The following is an 18,236-nucleotide window of genomic DNA, read 5'->3' on the forward strand; positions in this document are numbered from 1 at the left end:
GTTTGTTTGGCTTTTGATCTTGAAATGTATGCTAGAGTTTTCTATCCTTAATCTACTTTTCTCATTATGAGGATTGTTCCTGTGTTTTATTTAGTGAAGGACTTCTTTAGAAAAGTGAAGTTGGTTTGTTATTTTACAGTATAGTGATTAAAGCATAGTTTATTTTTCTGTAGCATGTAAGATGCAAATTATATAATGTGCCTTTTTTATACTTCCCATTTGCTTTTCTTTGTGTTTATCCTTAAGCTGATATGAAATCAGTGATGCATGTGTTATTTAATTGTACTAATGACTATTTTGAAGTATCTCAAAATTGAAACTAGAAACTTAAAGATATATTTGAATATAAACATAGTATCAAGTTATCCAAACTGGTTTAGAAAGGCTTCTATTATATGGACTAAATCAAGGACAGTTATTTGTGAAGTTTTAAAACCCTATGAAAAACAGAATGTTTCTAAAGAAATATACCACAGTAGTAAATTGCAGCAAATCTGATCTCAGAGTCCAGAGATCCAGCTGCTGGTGTGGACTCTGCCCTTAGTGCTCTGTGTGACCTTGAGCAAGCCATGTAAGTTTCTTGAGACCTGGCTTCTTCCCTCTGAAATTGAAGAGTTGGGCTCCACCAACAAGCTTATTATATTCACTATCTTTCAAATATCTATAGTAATTTAGATCCTAAAGTAGATTAGAGTGACTAGTTATCAATTATTATCTTTCTTACTAATTGTTTTCACAACTTGCCAAAACCCAGATTTATCCCCTCCAAAGCTGATTGGCAACACCTTTCATGCTTACACTATTAATTTGCTTAAAAGGTCGTGTACAAACAAATTATCCTGACTTGAATGACTAGTTAATAGGTATTTAACATTTGTAAAACTGTGGGGAGTTGTTTGTTCATTTATTTATGTTAGTTCTTTTCATAATCTGAATGCAGCATTAGTTCTTGGGCAAGGGCTGATGAATGTTTGTTTTGACATTTCCCTTCTCTTTAAAGGACACTTTTTTTTTTTTTTTCTTAAGATCTATCCTACTGGGGAGGGGTTATATTTTTAGGTGTGGTTCAGAAGAACAATGAGTAGTTGAAAAAATAATTTAAATAATTAGAGTGGTCTCAAATTGGTTGTCTTCTTAGGGATGTAGGGGGACACAGGGTGTAGTAAGGGATGTAGAGGGGTCTCTAAATTAGAGGTCACACCTGGATTTTGCTTCTGCTAAGATTTAGGCTATATCATATCCTCTCAGGTTTTCTCAAATTCTGATATTTGGACAGTAAATCCCTCCTTCTACCTCCTCAGTCTACAGTTCCTTGTATAGCATCTTAATTAGCAAGAAGAAACAGAAATGTCCTTAACATTTGCATGTTGAAATGTGGAGCCTCCTGGCATTTTTTATGATCATGCTATCTCTGCTGTCCAGTCTAGATGCCACTTAGGGGTTCTTTCTTTCCTTATCACACTGAAGGTTTTTGAAGTCACAGTTCAACTACCAAGTCCTGTATCAGTCTATTGACATTTCAGAGGGTTTTGATTTGTGGTCCTGGTTATAGGAGAATAAAGACACAGATCGATAGAAACATTTATTGACTTAAGAATATAAATAAGTCTGCAAATATGCTTTTTATACAGACACTTGCATTGCAAATACAGAGTTATTGAGATTTTGGTCTTACACAAAAAATAATTTATTAGCTGCTTATTTGCTTTACACACCAACTTACAAGAGGCCTTCTTTATATATTTGCTATAGTATACTTATTTCAGAAGGAAATGTATTGTACAGTGAAATTTACATGTTCATCCCTTTCTTTTCCCTTTGTTTTCTAAAAATATCTAGTGACATTGGGGTCGGTACTGATCCTCCATATTCCATTTTTCTCTTAAGTTTAACACATCACTGTTTAATGTTTCCAAGTTTATGGTCTTTCACTGCATTTGAGCCCAAGACAATAATCACATTTTTGTGGAATATGGCTCTTGCTGTATTTAACAGGTCCTTGCAAAGGTCTTATCTGTGGAGTGTGCCATGCTGTAGCATGATAATCTTTCTGGCTACAACAATACAAAATTACCCTACACCCTCTCCTCCCAACCCAGGAAAAGGCTACAGCTGAAATAATTAAAATCCATACGCTTAATGATCTGTGCCTTCTGCAGGGCGGCACATTACTGTCTCTAACGATGTTTAATAGCTCATAACATTCAATACACTTAATCATCAATTACTGGCATTTGTAGTACTTTTGCATACAGAACATATCTTGATCGGGGGAAGACTGCATTGGAACAGACTCAACTATCCACGTTGGAAAATAAAAGACACTGGGGTAGACCTAATGCGGATGCATGGTTGTCTTTGGAGCTGCTCAAGCGACTGAGGCAGGACTGTACCAAGGCCATGTGGTTGTCTCAGACTATGTTAGGTGAGGAGGAAGTTTCAGTTTTCTTGTGGCACACTGCACTTTGTTGGTCTCCCAACCATTCTGGGGTTATCCCTTATTGGAATGTCCGGTAACTGGGAAGCTGGCCCCACCCAGCCACCTGATCTCCCACAGGTCAATCGCTACTTTGTTTCTGTGTCTTTATATGTAAGGTGATAGTGACGGCTATAGTGAAGGCTAGAGGAGCCTGAAGAGGTCCTACCCAGATCAGAAATCCTCCAGTCTCACTGTCACTTCAGGGACAATGGAACCATCAGCCTTCTGTCATTTTCCATGTAATTTCCTGTTTGCTCAGTGTTGCTTGGAAAAACAAAGAAAGATAAAGAGCCCAGAGAGTCCACTACCTTTGGTGGAATGATAAAGAAAAAGGCAGAATTCTCATTTTATAATAATCACATGGTTTTGATGTAGTTTGCACAGTACCTACTTTCAATATATATATAAAAATATTATTTATAAACCATGTTGATTACTTTGTTTATCTAATATTACAACTAACTGCATATTGATATACATTATATTATATATAATACCATATGCATGTAATATATAATAATATAACATATGCATGTATTGAATTTAATATTATAGTTAATTATATATTAATTATTAATATACTGTATAAATATATATGATTATACCATGCATAATTATATTTAGATGCATATAAGGCTTTGTTTGCATATTTAGGCCAAAGGTTATTTTGCTTCTGGTAACAGAAGGATTTGAACTGTGCCAGCACTTCTGTAGATGCTCAGTCCTGGAAGTGACAGGATCTGCAGGAGGTAGCTTATTTTAATACAGAGTTTGCTTGAGAAAATACATGATTTCATCATCTCTGAGTCTCAAGAGAAAAATTCTGATTGTCGACCTTTCCTCCTAATCATGAATTTGAGTCATAACTACCCTAGGGTGAAATGCACACATTGTTCTTTCAAGTTCTTGATTGTTTCCGAAAAAGTTCTAGGACTTTTTCCAAGTTGATAGCAAATGCTTATGTGGGCAAAACAAAAGAGGAGGAGCAAAGGTGTTGCAACTTCCACTATCACCTGCCTTTCTCAAATGTTACAGCTTCTCTGCTGCTGGCTGAACTCACAAGACCAACTTAAAAAAAAAAAAATAGAGGAAGAAAATATTCATGTCACTGATAAATTCATAGCATTTAGGATTTCATCCTTTCTTCTTGCTTCAGCAGCAGTTGGATATGTTTTATATATTTATTTAAAGATTTATTTATTTATTTATTTGAGAGAGAGAGACACACACACACATACACAGACAGACAGAGAGAGGGTGGGTATGCCAGCTGAGGGAGAGGGAAGGAGAGAGAGAACCTCAAGCAGACTCCTCGCTAAGCACAGAGCCCATTGTGGGGCTTGATCTCAAGACCCTGAGATCATGACCTGAGCCAGTGTCAAGAGGCAGATGCTTAACCAGTTGAGGCACCCAGGGGTCCCAGGATATTTCTTAAAACATAAAGTGCCATGTCTACCGTCCTTTGCTCTTCCCAACATTCATTGAGTGTCTCTACTCTGTCAAATATAGGTTAAGTGCTAGGAATAATGATATCAATATGCTACAATTATAGTTCCTACCCTGACGAAGCTTAAAGTCTTGACAAAGCATTGAAGACTCAAATGTATGCAGCATAGGCAGTCATAAATCAGCTCTAAGAAGAGGCAATGGGGAGTGGTAGAGCCTGGAAATAATGGGAGAAATGTCTTTATTTGTTCTTCCCTCCCCTTCTTCACTCCATCCTTTCTTCTTTATTTCTTAATAATACTCTGCTAACTAAATAAAATAGCATGCAAATCTTCAACTCCTAACACAGATCCAGATGGAAATATGTAAACAAATAATTTTAATATAGTAAGTAGAATCTTAAAAGTTATTTCTAAATCCCAGCTGTTAATAGTACAGACCCTACAGCCCGGGTGGCTTTGAATGCTGTCTCCACCATTCACAAGCTGTTTGACCTTCGGCAAGTAATCTTCCTTTGCTTCAGGTATAAATGGTGACAATGCAAGTATTTAACTTCATCATGTTCTCTTGAGCAGTAATTGAGTCATGATGTAGAAAGCTCTTCAAACAAAAACTTGGCACAACATGAGCTCTAAATAAAAGAGACTGTTCTTAGTAGAAAAGAGACAAGACAGCACATGTTAAGATATTAAGTCTGAGTAGACACATGCTGATAGAATCTTAAAATGGAAGGAATCCTGAGTCACCTTGTGGGCACCATCTACTTGCTGCTGGAATAAGCCCAGAAGAGACAATTCCTCAGTGTTTACTCATGCAGCTTGTTCAACTCATCCTGTGCTATACACCAGTCAGCTCTGAATAATTTTATCAAGGTGGTGCTCACCTTTGTCTTCCAGAAAGGAGTCAAGAGGGCGCTGGGTGGCTTAGTTAGTTAAGCATCTACCCTCTGCTCAGGTCGTGATCCCAGAGTCCTGGGATTAAGCCTCTCTGCTCAGCAGGGAGTCTGGTTCTCCCTCTGCTCCTCCCCCTGCTCATGCTCTCTCTCTCACTCTCTCAAATAAATAAACAAAATCTAAAAACAAAAATAAGAAAAAAACAAATAAACAAAAAACGAACAAACAAACAAACAAAAAAAGGGAGCCAAGAAGCATAGTATAATGTGTCAAGATCTCCTCTGGTAACATTGTAACTTTCATGGTGTTCTCCGCATTGACCGTTTCTGGTGTTTTTATTTGTTCATTTGTTTTGTATGTTTGTTTTTTAAATTGGAAGATCTAATTGGCTTTATTAAGCAATTCATGAATTGGGCAACATCCCATTTAGCAAATAGAGAAATGCTCCTCACATTGACCATTCATTTAGCATTTCATTTGCTTTATCTCAAATGAAGATATATATTTCCCACCATGCTTCAAAAACGAGCTAACCACAGCAGTAAATCGTTTTAAAGCATTGCATTGCTTTACAGATTCTACAACATAATCAAAAGCATAAAACATTCAGATGTGCACTGTCCATTCAGTTATCATTTAAAAATTCTCTTGTGTCTATTCCTTTACTGTCCTGTATGTGGCTCCTTGGGGATGTACAGTTTGGAGAACAGAACTAGCCAAGAGTTTGTGAAGCAGTGGTCACGTATTAGACCGCACTAATCTTTCTTCTCTTAAAATATGTTGCATTTTCTGCATTGCTGTAGAGGATCCATTTCTTTCTTTTTTTTTTTAAGATTTTATTTATTTATTTGACAGACAGACAAAGATCACAAGTAGGCAGAGAGGCAGGCAGAGAGAGAGGGGGAAGCAGGCTCCCCGCTAAGTAGAGAGCCTGATGCAAGGCTCAATCCTACAACCCTGGGATCATGACCTGAGCCAAAGGCAGAGGCTTGCACCCACTGAGCCACCCAGGCGCCCCGAGGATCCATTTCTCAGGATCATCTAAGATTTGTACCTCGAGGAAAATATGTGTGAAAAAGGTTCTGAGGCAGCCTAAGCTATTGGGAAAAGGGAGCAAATCATAGCTAAGAGGGTTAGAAATTTTTGCTCTTTATCTCTCCTCTTTTCTAGGACTGCTACCATGGGAAAATATCAAAAACATGAGCTATCAATATACGCCAGATACCTTATGCAATTAGACAAAGAAAAACACTGAGAGATGGTGGACTCTGAGAAACAAACAGGGTTTTGGAGTGGAGAGGGCTGAGCCTGTTGGTGGATGTTATGGAGGGCATTTATTACATGGAGCACTGGGTGTGGTGCATAAACAATGAATTCTGGAACAGTGAAAAAAATAAAATAAAATAAAATTCAGAAAAAGTAAAATCTACGTAATTAAGGGAAATTTTATATTAGTAAACAAAAGAGAATGATGTGCAGTTTTAGATATTACATATCATAACTGGTGGTTAAACATTATAGGCATAGAGAACTTTCTGGAAGATAGCTTAACACTCTCTGAACCTAATCTTTAATCATGCCCTTTTCCCTTACTTCTCCCAGTTTTCCCATAGTTTGTTTATCAAGTATTTAAAGAGAGCTTCTATTGCATGCAGGCTCTCCCTTCAAAGGATGCAACACATGGTATTCATGTTATTTTGGTTCATAATCTGCTTCTAAAATGACCTTTCTACTCCTGAGACTCTATCCTCTGCATGTTATCCCTCTCTTCTATGTATTATTACCATCCTGCATTATTCTGCATTTGAGTTGATGTTACCTCAAAGTTATGCACAATTGTCTGTCCATCTCTAGTGCCACCACGGTAGTCTAAGAACCAGAACAAGCACCAGCTCAAAAGCCAAGTGCTGGAACTCTTAAGGAGGTGATTTTATGCCTTAAAACAATAAATATTTTGGGGTGCCTGGGTGGCTCAGTTGGTTAAGCAACTGTCTTCAGCTCAGGTCATGATCTTGGAGTCCCAGAATCAGTCCCTCATCAGGCTCCCTGCTCAGCAGGGAATCTGCTTCTCCCTCTGACCCTCACCCATCTCATGCTCTCTCTCTCACTCATTCTCTGTCGAGTAAATAAATTTAAAAAAAAATTTTAACAGATTTTTATTGGGGAGATGTTTTCTTGCTTCTAAATTGTGTATGCAGAAGTGGAATCAGCCAATAAAAAGCACTTCCATACCTTAAACCAGGAGTTCATGAGCTGTTCTTGTCATGGAGAGGACCACAATGATGGGGGTAGCAGTAATATTAGTGACAGTAATGAGGAAGCCTCCATTATGGGTAAAGCCTTGTGCTGGTTGCTTTGACTGCATCACCTCTAACCTTTAACCCTAATGACTGTCCTCAAGGCTGCTCTCATTATTTTGGCCCCTGTTTTGCAGTGGAGGTGACTGAAACACCAAGGTTGAATAATCATCAAGTCTAACTTTTGTCAGTGGTTGGCATTGAGTCAGGGTAATGATCCTAGATTTTTTTGATTTTAAAGATTACTTGTCTTTTATTCTATGACTTAATATCTCTCTATATAGTTTTTAGAACAATACTTACATAATAAGCCTTTATATAGAAGCACTGTGTGTGCATATTAATTGCTATTATTTCCCTTTGGTCACTTATTTGGAAAGATTAATTTTTCTTTTTTCTAGCAGGTTGTAAGTGGCTTGAGGGGACCAAAGACTTTACTATAGATACCCTGCTCTGAGCTTTAGGTTTATATCAAGTAATTGAGAGTGAACACAATGGTATATATGAAAGAAACAGGCAGATCTGTTATCCCCTCTTCATTGATCCCTTCCGTCTCCTACACAAGCATGCTGTTTCTTAGCTAAATATTTTAGTCTTACAGAAAAAGCAGTTCCCTGGGAAAAATAGCCAATTTTATCCTGATAAACTTGCTTATCATTGCACAATATAGATTTCCACTTTAATTCAGTAATCTTAAAACTATAGGGATATAAAATGCATTAACATTGTAGCTGACTTCAGATTGCTTTTCCTTTAAAATCTTTAACAACGTGAAATCATTTGTACCTGCTTAAAATGAGTTTTTGGTTGTAATTTAAATGAAATTAAATCATCTTCTATTTATCTTAGAATGATCTCAGAATTTAGCATGAGATTTCCATTTGCAGAGTCTCATTTACTAATGTGGGGCTCTCTCCTCTCCATCTCTATTCTGCCCCCTTCCCTCCCCACCTCACGGATGTCTCCAGAGTTCCTTCCTGGGGTGCCTGTGTGGGGGCCCCAGTTGGGTGAGCTTCACCTGACAAGTCTGTACTGCTCTGTGTTACTCCTAGCTCTGAAGCAGTATTGCTGACCCAATGGCCAGCACATGGATTAAGTCTCCTTCTTATATACTGACCTTCTGTATAAAAACCTGACCTTGAATATTAGTTTGATTAGGCATGGTTCCTCCACATGCTGAGGGGTGCAGCTGGGCTCACCTCCCTGGGCCCTTTGTTTACAGAGTAGCTGAACGTGAGTGACCTACTGTTTCTGTGGCTCATATACCAATTTAACTTGCAGAATTTGGGATCAACCATGTGGCTCCCTAGATGTATATGCAGAATAAATTTCCCCTTTCCTTGAACAAGTAGATTTATTCCAGCAGCAACTGTTCCACTCTTTAATACCATATGCAGATATGTCCATCTTTAGCTGTGGTAACCTTCTCAATAGTTCATTAGATTCACCCATTATTGTGAATGTTCCTTCCAAGCGTGCTTTGCAGAGTGAGAATGAGATCGTCTTCTCCCTACAGCATGGATATCTGCCAATGAGTCCCTTCTTTTCAGGGTTTGGGGGATGTGGAGGAAATTTATATAATCCTGTAGCAAGGGTGGGACCCCTGAATTAAATATGTATTTCCTAATTGCCAGCCTCCAACTTTAAGTCTATTTAGCCCTGAAGGGCCAGACATCTTGGAAATTCACTTCTGTGCCAGGACGGTAATGAATTATTACATTTCTCCCATGCCGTTATATATCAGGCTCTTTGTCTGTGTCTAGGCATTGGAACTAAGCTGGTCCGCTATATAAGATGCTTATTGTAGATGGTAGTTTCTTTTAAAAATCTACAGCGAAGTGTATTTCCTGACACACCCTCATTTCCCAAGCATGAAAGGCTTTAAATAACTATAACATTGAGTGAATTACATCAATTCCAACGTGCTTGTGAAACGGTTAAGAGGTACTATTTTTTTTTCTCTTGTATCTTCAGATACAACACAGGATGCACAGGGTTTCAGTGATACAGTTGACTTTATTTAAATGAGATGGGTTTTGATTAACAGATGAGAAATAATCATTCCTATAAATAGAATATTAAACAAATTGTTTTACCCTAAATTAAATCATCATTCATATTAACTCTATTCTTCAAGTTTACTGACAAAGCTTTTATTGCCTCTGTGGGTGCTCTGCTATGTGAAGCTTCATTATGTTGCTTCCCAGGCCTTTCCACCCCAGGTGGTACCCAGTTCATGGATAGGGGACTTGTGTCATCCTAACCAGCGATCCCCTTTGCTTCCAATTCCTGGGTCTCTTTATACAAATACTTGGCATTCACCAGCCACTCCACCTTCTCTCCAGTCTCTACCTCTGATCAGTTCCTAAATCTGGTCTTTCTCTAATATGGATCTCACTAATACTCCTTTCCTCTCTGTAGCCCATTTCTATTTTCCTGGACCATCCAGACCCTCGTTATTGCTCCTCAGGCTCTAATGTACTTGCCCTAATAATCAGTGTTTCTGCCCTCAGAATAAATGCAGTTTATTTTATGTATTATAGCCAAAAAAAAAAAAAAATCTATTAATGTCACTTCCCTCCCTACTGTGGACCCAGTTTGGATCTCTTTCTCAGCTCCCCAAACACTGCCATCTCTCCTCTGCACCCCCTACCTCACTGTGCCTGCCATGTGACTGTAGTTCGTCACATACCCTGCACCGGCATTCAGAGCCTCACATGGTGTTCACGCGGCCAAGGGTTCTCTTCCCGCTGCCGTCTTTCTGGTGAACACCTCTTCGTTCTTCAAAGTCCATCAAAGTTGACAGCTTCTCCCAGCCTCACACTAAATAAGTAAATCACTTCCCTTTCTTTGTCTACATTCTTAATCGTATGCCTATTGTGGTATGTAGTCATATATATTATGAGTATGTACTTACATCAAGTCTCCTTACTAGATTGTGAACCCCTAGAGACCAGGGTGCCCGCAGTCACCTTTGTAATTTCAGAGCTTAATAATATCTATTGTAGTACGGGTTTGTTGAATTGGTTCAATTCTCCTATAAATGTTCTCTGTATTAGGGAATAGCTTCTTAGCAGAGTATTAAAAGACTGCATTTGGGGTCTGTCTGTAGTCTGTTACTGTCTGATTAGTTGAATTAAGAGCACAGTGTTAATGAGGCCAGGGTTTTAGTTTCATTCCTCTGTGGAGCGTTAACATTGTCCCTCAACTGTCAGTAAGCTCACCTGGCTGCCTCGTAAATCCCACCAGTTCCAAGGGAAATGGAAAGTGAGAATGATTAAGGTCAGGGCAGCTTCATCACAACTATTAGACAAATTGAATTGAATATATTCCTTATTGATGTTCAAAGAACAATTTCACACCTCCATGGGAAATGAGAGCCTTACTTTGTCCACAGCCCCTGTCCAATGTGCCCTGATGTGTTGGACTTGAAAGGTGGCAGGAGGACCTCCTGTCTGTGGTAGGAGGACCTCCTGTCTGTGACGGGTTTTGTGGTAGGAACAACAACCATCCATCCGCAGATCCTTACGACTGTTCGCCCCGGAGCTTCCCGTCTACCCACCCGCCTGTCCGTCTTTGTGTTCCAGGTGAGACAATGCGCATCGCCTCTTCAGAGTTTGCTGATGACCCGTGCTCCTCGGTGAAGCGTGGCACCATGGTGCGGGCGGCCAGGGCTTTGCTCTCAGCGGTAACTCGCCTACTCATCCTGGCGGACATGGCGGATGTCATGAGACTTTTGTCTCATCTGAAAATTGTACGTATGTGGAATTTATCAAAACTTGCCTTATGGGGGTGGCAATCCTGACTATGTAACCTGGAGCTTGGGACCGCACTAGTGATCTCTCACTGCTCAGTGGCCCGCTTACTCACCGAGTGTATACCCACCCCCCAATTTTTCTAATATTAAAATTACAGTCGTTAATATACTCAGAAAGTTATAGAGGATTCACTTGAGTTTGGATCCCCCCCACCACCACCTTACTTCTTGGAGAGCAAAAACAGTATATTCTTTTAGGCTGCAGAGGCTGAGCATAGTATATCTGCCTGGGCCCTATCTTCAGATTCAGATTAGTAATTCAGAGGACGTCAGCTTTCCCGGGGTTGCTGGCCAAATGATATGGACTTTGAACATATCTTGGTCTGGCAATAAAGAGCCCTATATACACAACTCATGGCTAAGGCCAATCTTATTGCACCAAGCCTGGCATCTAATGTAACTGGGCACTTCGTGTCCCAGTAACCCATAAACCCCTGTTAGGAGTGCCTCACTTGTCATGTTCTTGGTTTCTTTCAGCATTTTTGTTTCCTAATGGAACTGGAACCCTACCCTGGTCACAAATTTTAGTGGGCCAGAGACCAAGGCAACCTTTGCAGTCCCTGACAACTTGGCCTCTCTCTACTTTTCTAGTTGCTGGCTGGCATCTATTTGCAAACAGGATAGTTTAGTCCTCTGAATTAAGATGTTGTAACTCAAAGGCTTAGGCATATGGCTTCTGCCTAGAGAGTTTCTACTCCATGCCCTCAGTGAATTTCATTCCTGGACAATTGGCACCAACCTTGAACTGATCTCAGGGTCCTTAGATGATGGGATGTGAACCATGGGTTTTCTTTTTTTTTTTTGGAAATCAACCTGTTGCTGGTTTAGTCCCCCCTAGATGTGGCCAGAATGGCTTATTTTCCCTAATATCTAATCCTCAGGCCTTTGTCAGTAAAATGAACAGTAAGAGGGCAGGTGAGATATCTCAGATTTGTTCTGTAGGGGAGTTCATTAAAGAAATTTCTAAAACAGCAGGTGGTTCTCTGTTGAAAAGGCTTGGGTAGCATCTTGCCTGAGCTGACCCCAATAAAAAAGCCACAATTCTAAGTTATGTATAAACTCCTTGATATTATTAAATGTCTCCAATTCCAACACATCCAGCATGAGTTCCATGATCGTAAGCCACAAAGCAAGGTACAACTCTTTCTGGTATCTGTAAGGGCACCTGAGGAGCCAAGAGGCACAAAGCAGAACCTGCTTGGGAGCTTCCTCTCAGATTTTTCTGAGAACAGGCCTGGAAAAGCCAGGAAAGGCTTTGCAGTTTGGATGAGGTGAGCAGAATGAGGAGAGACTTTACCTATTTCAGAGGCTATCAAGAGACAGTGTAACGTTATGATTTGCTATAGTATTGACATATATATGACAGTATAACATTTTGATTCCAGGACTTAGCTACAGAAAAAAGATTAACTTTGATAGTGGTTTGCCAACTGTGTTGTCATCTACCACATGACCTCCTTACATACCAGACACTTTATCTGTTCATACGGGGCTAATGGCAGTAGAGCCCTTAGAGCTGTAAGAGATTTAAAATGGTTGCAATTCCTATGCAGCGTTTCTCACAGAGTGTGGTGCAAAATAAGCGTGTGGTAAATGGCAGCCATGTTGCTGTTTTCAGATCCCTGGAACCCCTTGCATACTGCAGTGGTGGCTGTCATTCCCGAGGTTCCAAGTGTGCTATATGCTTCTTTTAAGCAACAAATTACTTTGTTCTGAAGTGTGTGGGAGAAAAAGTTTTGTTATCTTTCCCTTACAGACTGCTGAGTGTTCAAACGCCGCATTTTCAGAAAGATCTTACCCCAGATGGACAATCTTCCTTTCCCAGGGGAGAACAGAACTGAACCTAAAGAAATTAACTTTGCATCCTATATGTTATAGTTCTGTGCCACGGGAGGGACCGTTCAGCCATTCTTAGGGAGTGATGACGGGCTGAATATTCTCCCTGAGCTGCCCACATGCAGAGAGGGCTCCTCGTGCATCCAGGAGGCATTGTGATGTACAGCCCCGGTGCCCGCCTGTAATCCTGCCTTTCTACCCACTTGTTTTGACCACTGCTGTCTACCGATCATATCACTGCCGCCTGTCATCCTGCAGAGTCAATTGGATTCTCTTCCCGGCACCGCAGATTAAGGAAAGTTAAAAAAAAAAAAAAAAAAAAAAAAAAGGTTTAGCACAAAATCACGGAAAGGTCAACCCAGCAATATTAAGTAGTCCTGTCAGACTGTCAGTAGTAAAATTAAAAATGATTGTAGACTAAATAACACATTTGTTCTACTTAGAGCGCAGCCTGTGCAGAGAGCAGCTGCGGTGGGATGTCGCTCTCTTGCGGAGCGAGTAGGAACTGCAGGGCCGGGGCGGCCGCTGAAGTCAGGCTGTGGTCCGTCTCAAGCTGTGAAAAAAACAAAACAAAACAACCGTCTCAACAATCCATTACAAATGAACATGGTATATAATTCTGCTTTAGCTTTTCCTTCTTTTCCTTCATGAACAAGCAAGCGTCATCTGTTTTTAACTCAGATGAAGAAGTATCTTCATGTGTTTGAACGGAGCAGGTTAGAGTTGGTCATGTACACCTTTGTTAAGGCTCTTTCCAGATAAAAGATGAGTTTCCTTACCACAAACATAAGTAAGAAAAAAGAATGACGGGTGATTTTCCATAAAGGTAGTTTGTTCCTTCTTCTTTTGGTCCACACACTTGAGTAATACCCTCCAGGAGTGTGCGGATTCCTGCCATGGTAACCTTTTTTATCTTTAAGCATTATGCATTTTACTTTTTATCTCTTAGGCCATATGCCAAATTTTTATTGCTCTTCTCTTCAGAAGAGCAATAAATTTTTCTTGTTTCTGAATACCTTACAGGAACACAGATGGAATTGCCTTATCAGAAACTTATATTCATGTTTTTCCATCAATAATTCACTGAGTAGATGAAGGATAGCCAGTTTATTCTCCTAAAATACCCGCTTTCATTCTCTGCCCTGCATCCCCATAAATAATTGTCAGCAAATCAAGTAGTCATAAGCAAGTATAATTCACACTGTAAAGATGAGTAAAGAATTAAGATATCTGTGGAGACCATGTGAATTGGCAGTGTAGAGGTCCTTGCATCCACTACATTAAAATTATGTTCGGGAACTTAGTTCACATGACTGCAAAAGAGCAGTCTTTTCACATGACATACAAATATTCTAGTTGCCCATGTGAAGCTCCTTGTTTTGTTAAGCAAGTATTTGTATGGGCTTTAATGTTGAGCTCATTTTTAAGCACGTTAAGGATTCTCATGGCTGCCAAAGTTTTTGCCACTGTAGTAGTTTTAAATTCAGGACAGAATGACAGTTTTGGAGTGACCTATAGTTCAAAGTTGGGTTGTCCCCCAGGTGGAAATGTGATGTTCCTGAGCAGAGCTAAAGTAATCATTTGCACATCAGACATCATTTAAAAAAATACTGAATTATAATCAATTTTCTCGTTGAAGTTGCTGGTGAGTGATTCCCTAGCCAGTCATCTGATATATCCTGCAATCAGTTGACATTGTCAGTATGTTTGGTTGATATGTGGCATTTTAGACTTTTTAAGGAATCCTGCATTACAATCGATGATCATGAAGAGGGATATTTATTTTTCCTAGACTCTGAATTAATGTAATCAGAATGTATTGTCAATTCTAAGCAATGGTGATGATATTACGAAAACTCATCTTGACATGTATGTGTTAGAGAAAACAACCCCCCTGTCTTCAGGCTAGGTCCTGGAATAATGATGTTCTTCATTATCTCAGATTTCTCTCTAGAAAGTGCAATGGCAAAATAGAAAAACAACAACTCCTTCATCAGTTTCCCAAAGAAGTCAGATTACCTTCATAGCCATCAGGGGCCGGATCTAATGCCGCTGTCCCCTTGTTTGGGAAGCATTGATGAGGCAGACTTTGATATTACCTCTGCTTTTTGTGACGTTAGCCTAAAATAGTGTCGAGTGTCCTCAGTTACGAATTATTTCTCAATAGGTGCCTGTTTAGTCCTACCGCTCTAATGTAGCTCTGGTGTTTAAAAAACAACAGTTACTTGATGTAAAATAGCTCTGTCTCTGATTACAAAGGTAGAGATTATTGCACACGTTCTCAGCATATATATATATATTTTTTAAAGTTAAAGGTTTATTTGTTTGAGAAAGAGAGAGAGTACGGGGGGAGAGACAGCAAGAGAGAAATCCTCAAACAGACTCTCCACTGGGCATGGAGGGCTCCATCCCAAGGCCTGAGATTATGACATGAGCCGAGATCAAGACATGAGCCAAGATCAAGAGTCAGGCACTTAACTGACTGAGCTACTCCAGTACCCCTTAGCATATCTTTTCCATCAGAGATATCGTGGCATAAACGTCATGCAGCTGGGTTGTTTGGAATTCATTTATGTATTCAGTTATCCTTTCAGGAAGTACTTATTGGAGGCCCAGTTTATACAAGATACTGTGCTTAGATAACTTCAAAGGTGACTAAGTCTCAGCCCTGCCTTCAAAACTATAGGTTACTGGGGGAGATAGTAAGAAAGAAAGCACTGCATGCTGGGAAAATGTGCATATTACTGTGGGATCTCACCTAGAATAAAAATATAATAAATGGATGTTTTCCACTTTAAATAACAGAAACCCAATTCAATGTGGTATTTTAAAAGGGAATATATTGGCTCACCAAACTAAGAAGTCTAGAGGAAATTAGCTTTAGGCAAGGTTTGATCAAGGCACAAAAATGTGACAAGAACCGGGTTTCTATCTCCTTTTCTTCTTGAAGGACACTCTTCTCTGTAGGTCCTTTTCTCACGGTCTCAAGATGGCTGCTAACCACGAATTTACATGATTCTAGACTAAAGATAGCTAGAAAGAGTAAATTCTCTTCCCTAATATCTCAAATAAATGCTCCACAGTCTTGTTAGTCCTTTTGGCTTATGAGTTAGGGGCTTATCTCTGGGTTATTTAGAGGGGAAATGGGATGTGCTGGTCAGCACTTGATTTTTAAATTTGGTCAGCACCTACTCCTTTCCGTCACCATCCCCCAAGCCATGGATAGAATCAGTTCAACCAAATTACAGTGTTGGTCGTTTCACGACGATATGAGGAAGGGTGACATGGCTGGGAGAAGGAGGTCTCGGGATTGGGTCTCATTAAACTGAATGAGATTTACCTTTCCCAGAATCAATTTCTTGGATCAGACCGAACAGGTTGGGGGTCACAAGCCCAAGCCTAAGCTAGGGTCTCTGAGTTGAGGGTGACTGGAAAGAAGTTGGTCCCTCAGAAGAGTTGGGGGATGTATAATTCTGTGCAATAATGAGATTGAAACTGCACAGTGATTTCAGCAGAGAGTTTAATATGGAAAATTGTGAAGTCCCGTAGCAGATTAGAGTCATAAGAGACTGGGTAACAAGACAGCGCTAAGGACATAGGGATGGCAAATATAAGGAGAAGCTGCTACCCCACGGTCTGAGATAGAGTACTTCAGGGAGACCACCCCCAACCCCACCACCCTAAGTCAGGGCCAAGATCAGATCTTCCTACTTTACTTTATGATAGGTCACTGAGGTGCCACACAAGCTAATGGAACTTGCTGGAAATATGCCCTTAGGGTGTCAAGAAAAAATACTCACCAAGAGCTATCTCACTGGGGGCATTCCACATAGCATCATCCAAGGGGGACCATGCTAAGGGAAGCTGCTGGCCACCTGGTGTTGGAGGGGCTACTTCTGCTGCAGAACCTTTGGGGAGAGCATACCAGAACCAAGGAACAAAATCTTTCTTCCTTGGTTGCCACCTAGCACTCTCTAGTAACGAGGCTCGACATCAGGCCAAATGGGAAAGGAATAATAGTTCAAAGACCTAGCCATGTTTTGGCAGAGCAGGCCAATGTGTGGCTTTGGATTTGAAAACCAGCTCAGGGAAAGAGAGTTTACTGAATGCAAAAGGGGTGCTCATGCCTTAAGGAAGGAGATGGATTCAGGTCGGACAACAGACATTAACTACAGAGAGCTTCACAAACCAAGGGAAAGAACAAAGGCATGAGAGCAAGAGAAAGGACTTGGGGTGTCGTCAGTAACATAATTGATGCTGTCTTGTTGCAGCCTGGAGAACCGGGTGGGGAGAGGCACTGATAGAGCTGAACAGGGAGACACATGTGCCTCAGAGACCAGGATGATTTGTTTGGACTCTACATGTGGGTTATGGGCAATCATTGAGTCCGTCTAAGCATCAGAATCAGATTTGTGATTTAGATGAAAAATTTTGGTAGTGATGTGAAAAAAGAATTAAAAGAGGGGTGAGTCTCAGCAAGGAGAAGGATGAAGAGACCATTGAGATTATCCAGGCCAGTGAACGAAAGGAAGCCTGGATGACAGCAATGCCAGTGTGTATTGTGGAAGGGAGGTCGATTTTAAAGTCATTAAAGAGATCAAATGGCTAGAACCCAGAGGCTGATCAGATGGGACAAAGCTCTTAGTGAATATTCATAATCAGATGGGATGGTCAGTATAATCCAAACCCTTTATAAACCTGTCTTCTTCTGGGAAACTGAGGCGTAAGAGAGAGCTGGAGAGTTGAAAGCATGAACTCTGGAGCAAACTGCCTTAGTTCAGACCCAGGCTCCCACACTCACTTGCTGGGAGTCCTTTCGGGAAACTTGGGCAACTACGTTGACCTGAATCTCTCCTCCGTAAAGTAAAAATAGGGAGAATTTCTACTGCAAAGGGCTGTTTTCTGGGATGAAATTAGGTGTATGTAAGCCATTTAGAACAGTGTCTGGTACATCTCCAAAGTGCTCGGTGACACTGACTGGTGTCATTTTTCTTGTACTAAAAATAAGTTTGGAAATATAAGCTGTATTACGGTTGTGCTTCATAAACCATGACACTTTAAGAATACGTGACACTAGCATTTAATCATTCTTGCTTTCTGACGAAATCATCTTCTTGTTAACAAGAAAACAAAATTTAATCAGGAGGGGCAGCTTATCAAGGAAGAGAACATTTAATCAAGAAGGCCAGCTTTAGGAAGCAGAGACATAAAATGTAATGATGCTGGGATCACTGTGGTCAAACCCGAGTATGTGGCTAAACAAGTAAAGTAATAAGATGCAGAATCTTACATCCATTTGTGTATTTACTTAGCCAACTACTATTTCCAAGATATTTAAAAAAAATTTTTTTTTAAAGTAGGTTCCATGACCCGTGTAGAGCCTAATGTGGGATTTGAACTCAGTACCATGAGATCAAGACCTGAGCTGAGATCAAGGATCAGAGGGCGCTTAACTGACTGAGCCAGGT

The 18,236-nt window shown here is 40.2% G+C and overlaps 1 protein-coding gene across 6 annotated transcripts in view; it reads left to right on the forward strand.

Moving 5' to 3' along the window:
* The window catches only part of CTNNA2 (catenin alpha 2), a 1,142,447-nt gene that overhangs the window by 339,528 nt on the left and 784,683 nt on the right, over window positions 1-18,236 (forward strand). For all 6 annotated transcript variants that reach the window (XM_059188197.1, XM_059188196.1, XM_059188200.1 and 3 more), the window contains one exon: window positions 10,703-10,869. In XM_059188197.1, coding sequence (XP_059044180.1) covers window positions 10,703-10,869 — 167 coding nt within the window. The remainder of the gene's footprint in view (window positions 1-10,702; window positions 10,870-18,236) is intronic.

The sequence above is a fragment of the Mustela lutreola genome, chromosome 9 (genome assembly GCF_030435805.1).
Source record: "Mustela lutreola isolate mMusLut2 chromosome 9, mMusLut2.pri, whole genome shotgun sequence".
Taxonomy (NCBI): Eukaryota; Metazoa; Chordata; class Mammalia; order Carnivora; family Mustelidae; genus Mustela; species Mustela lutreola.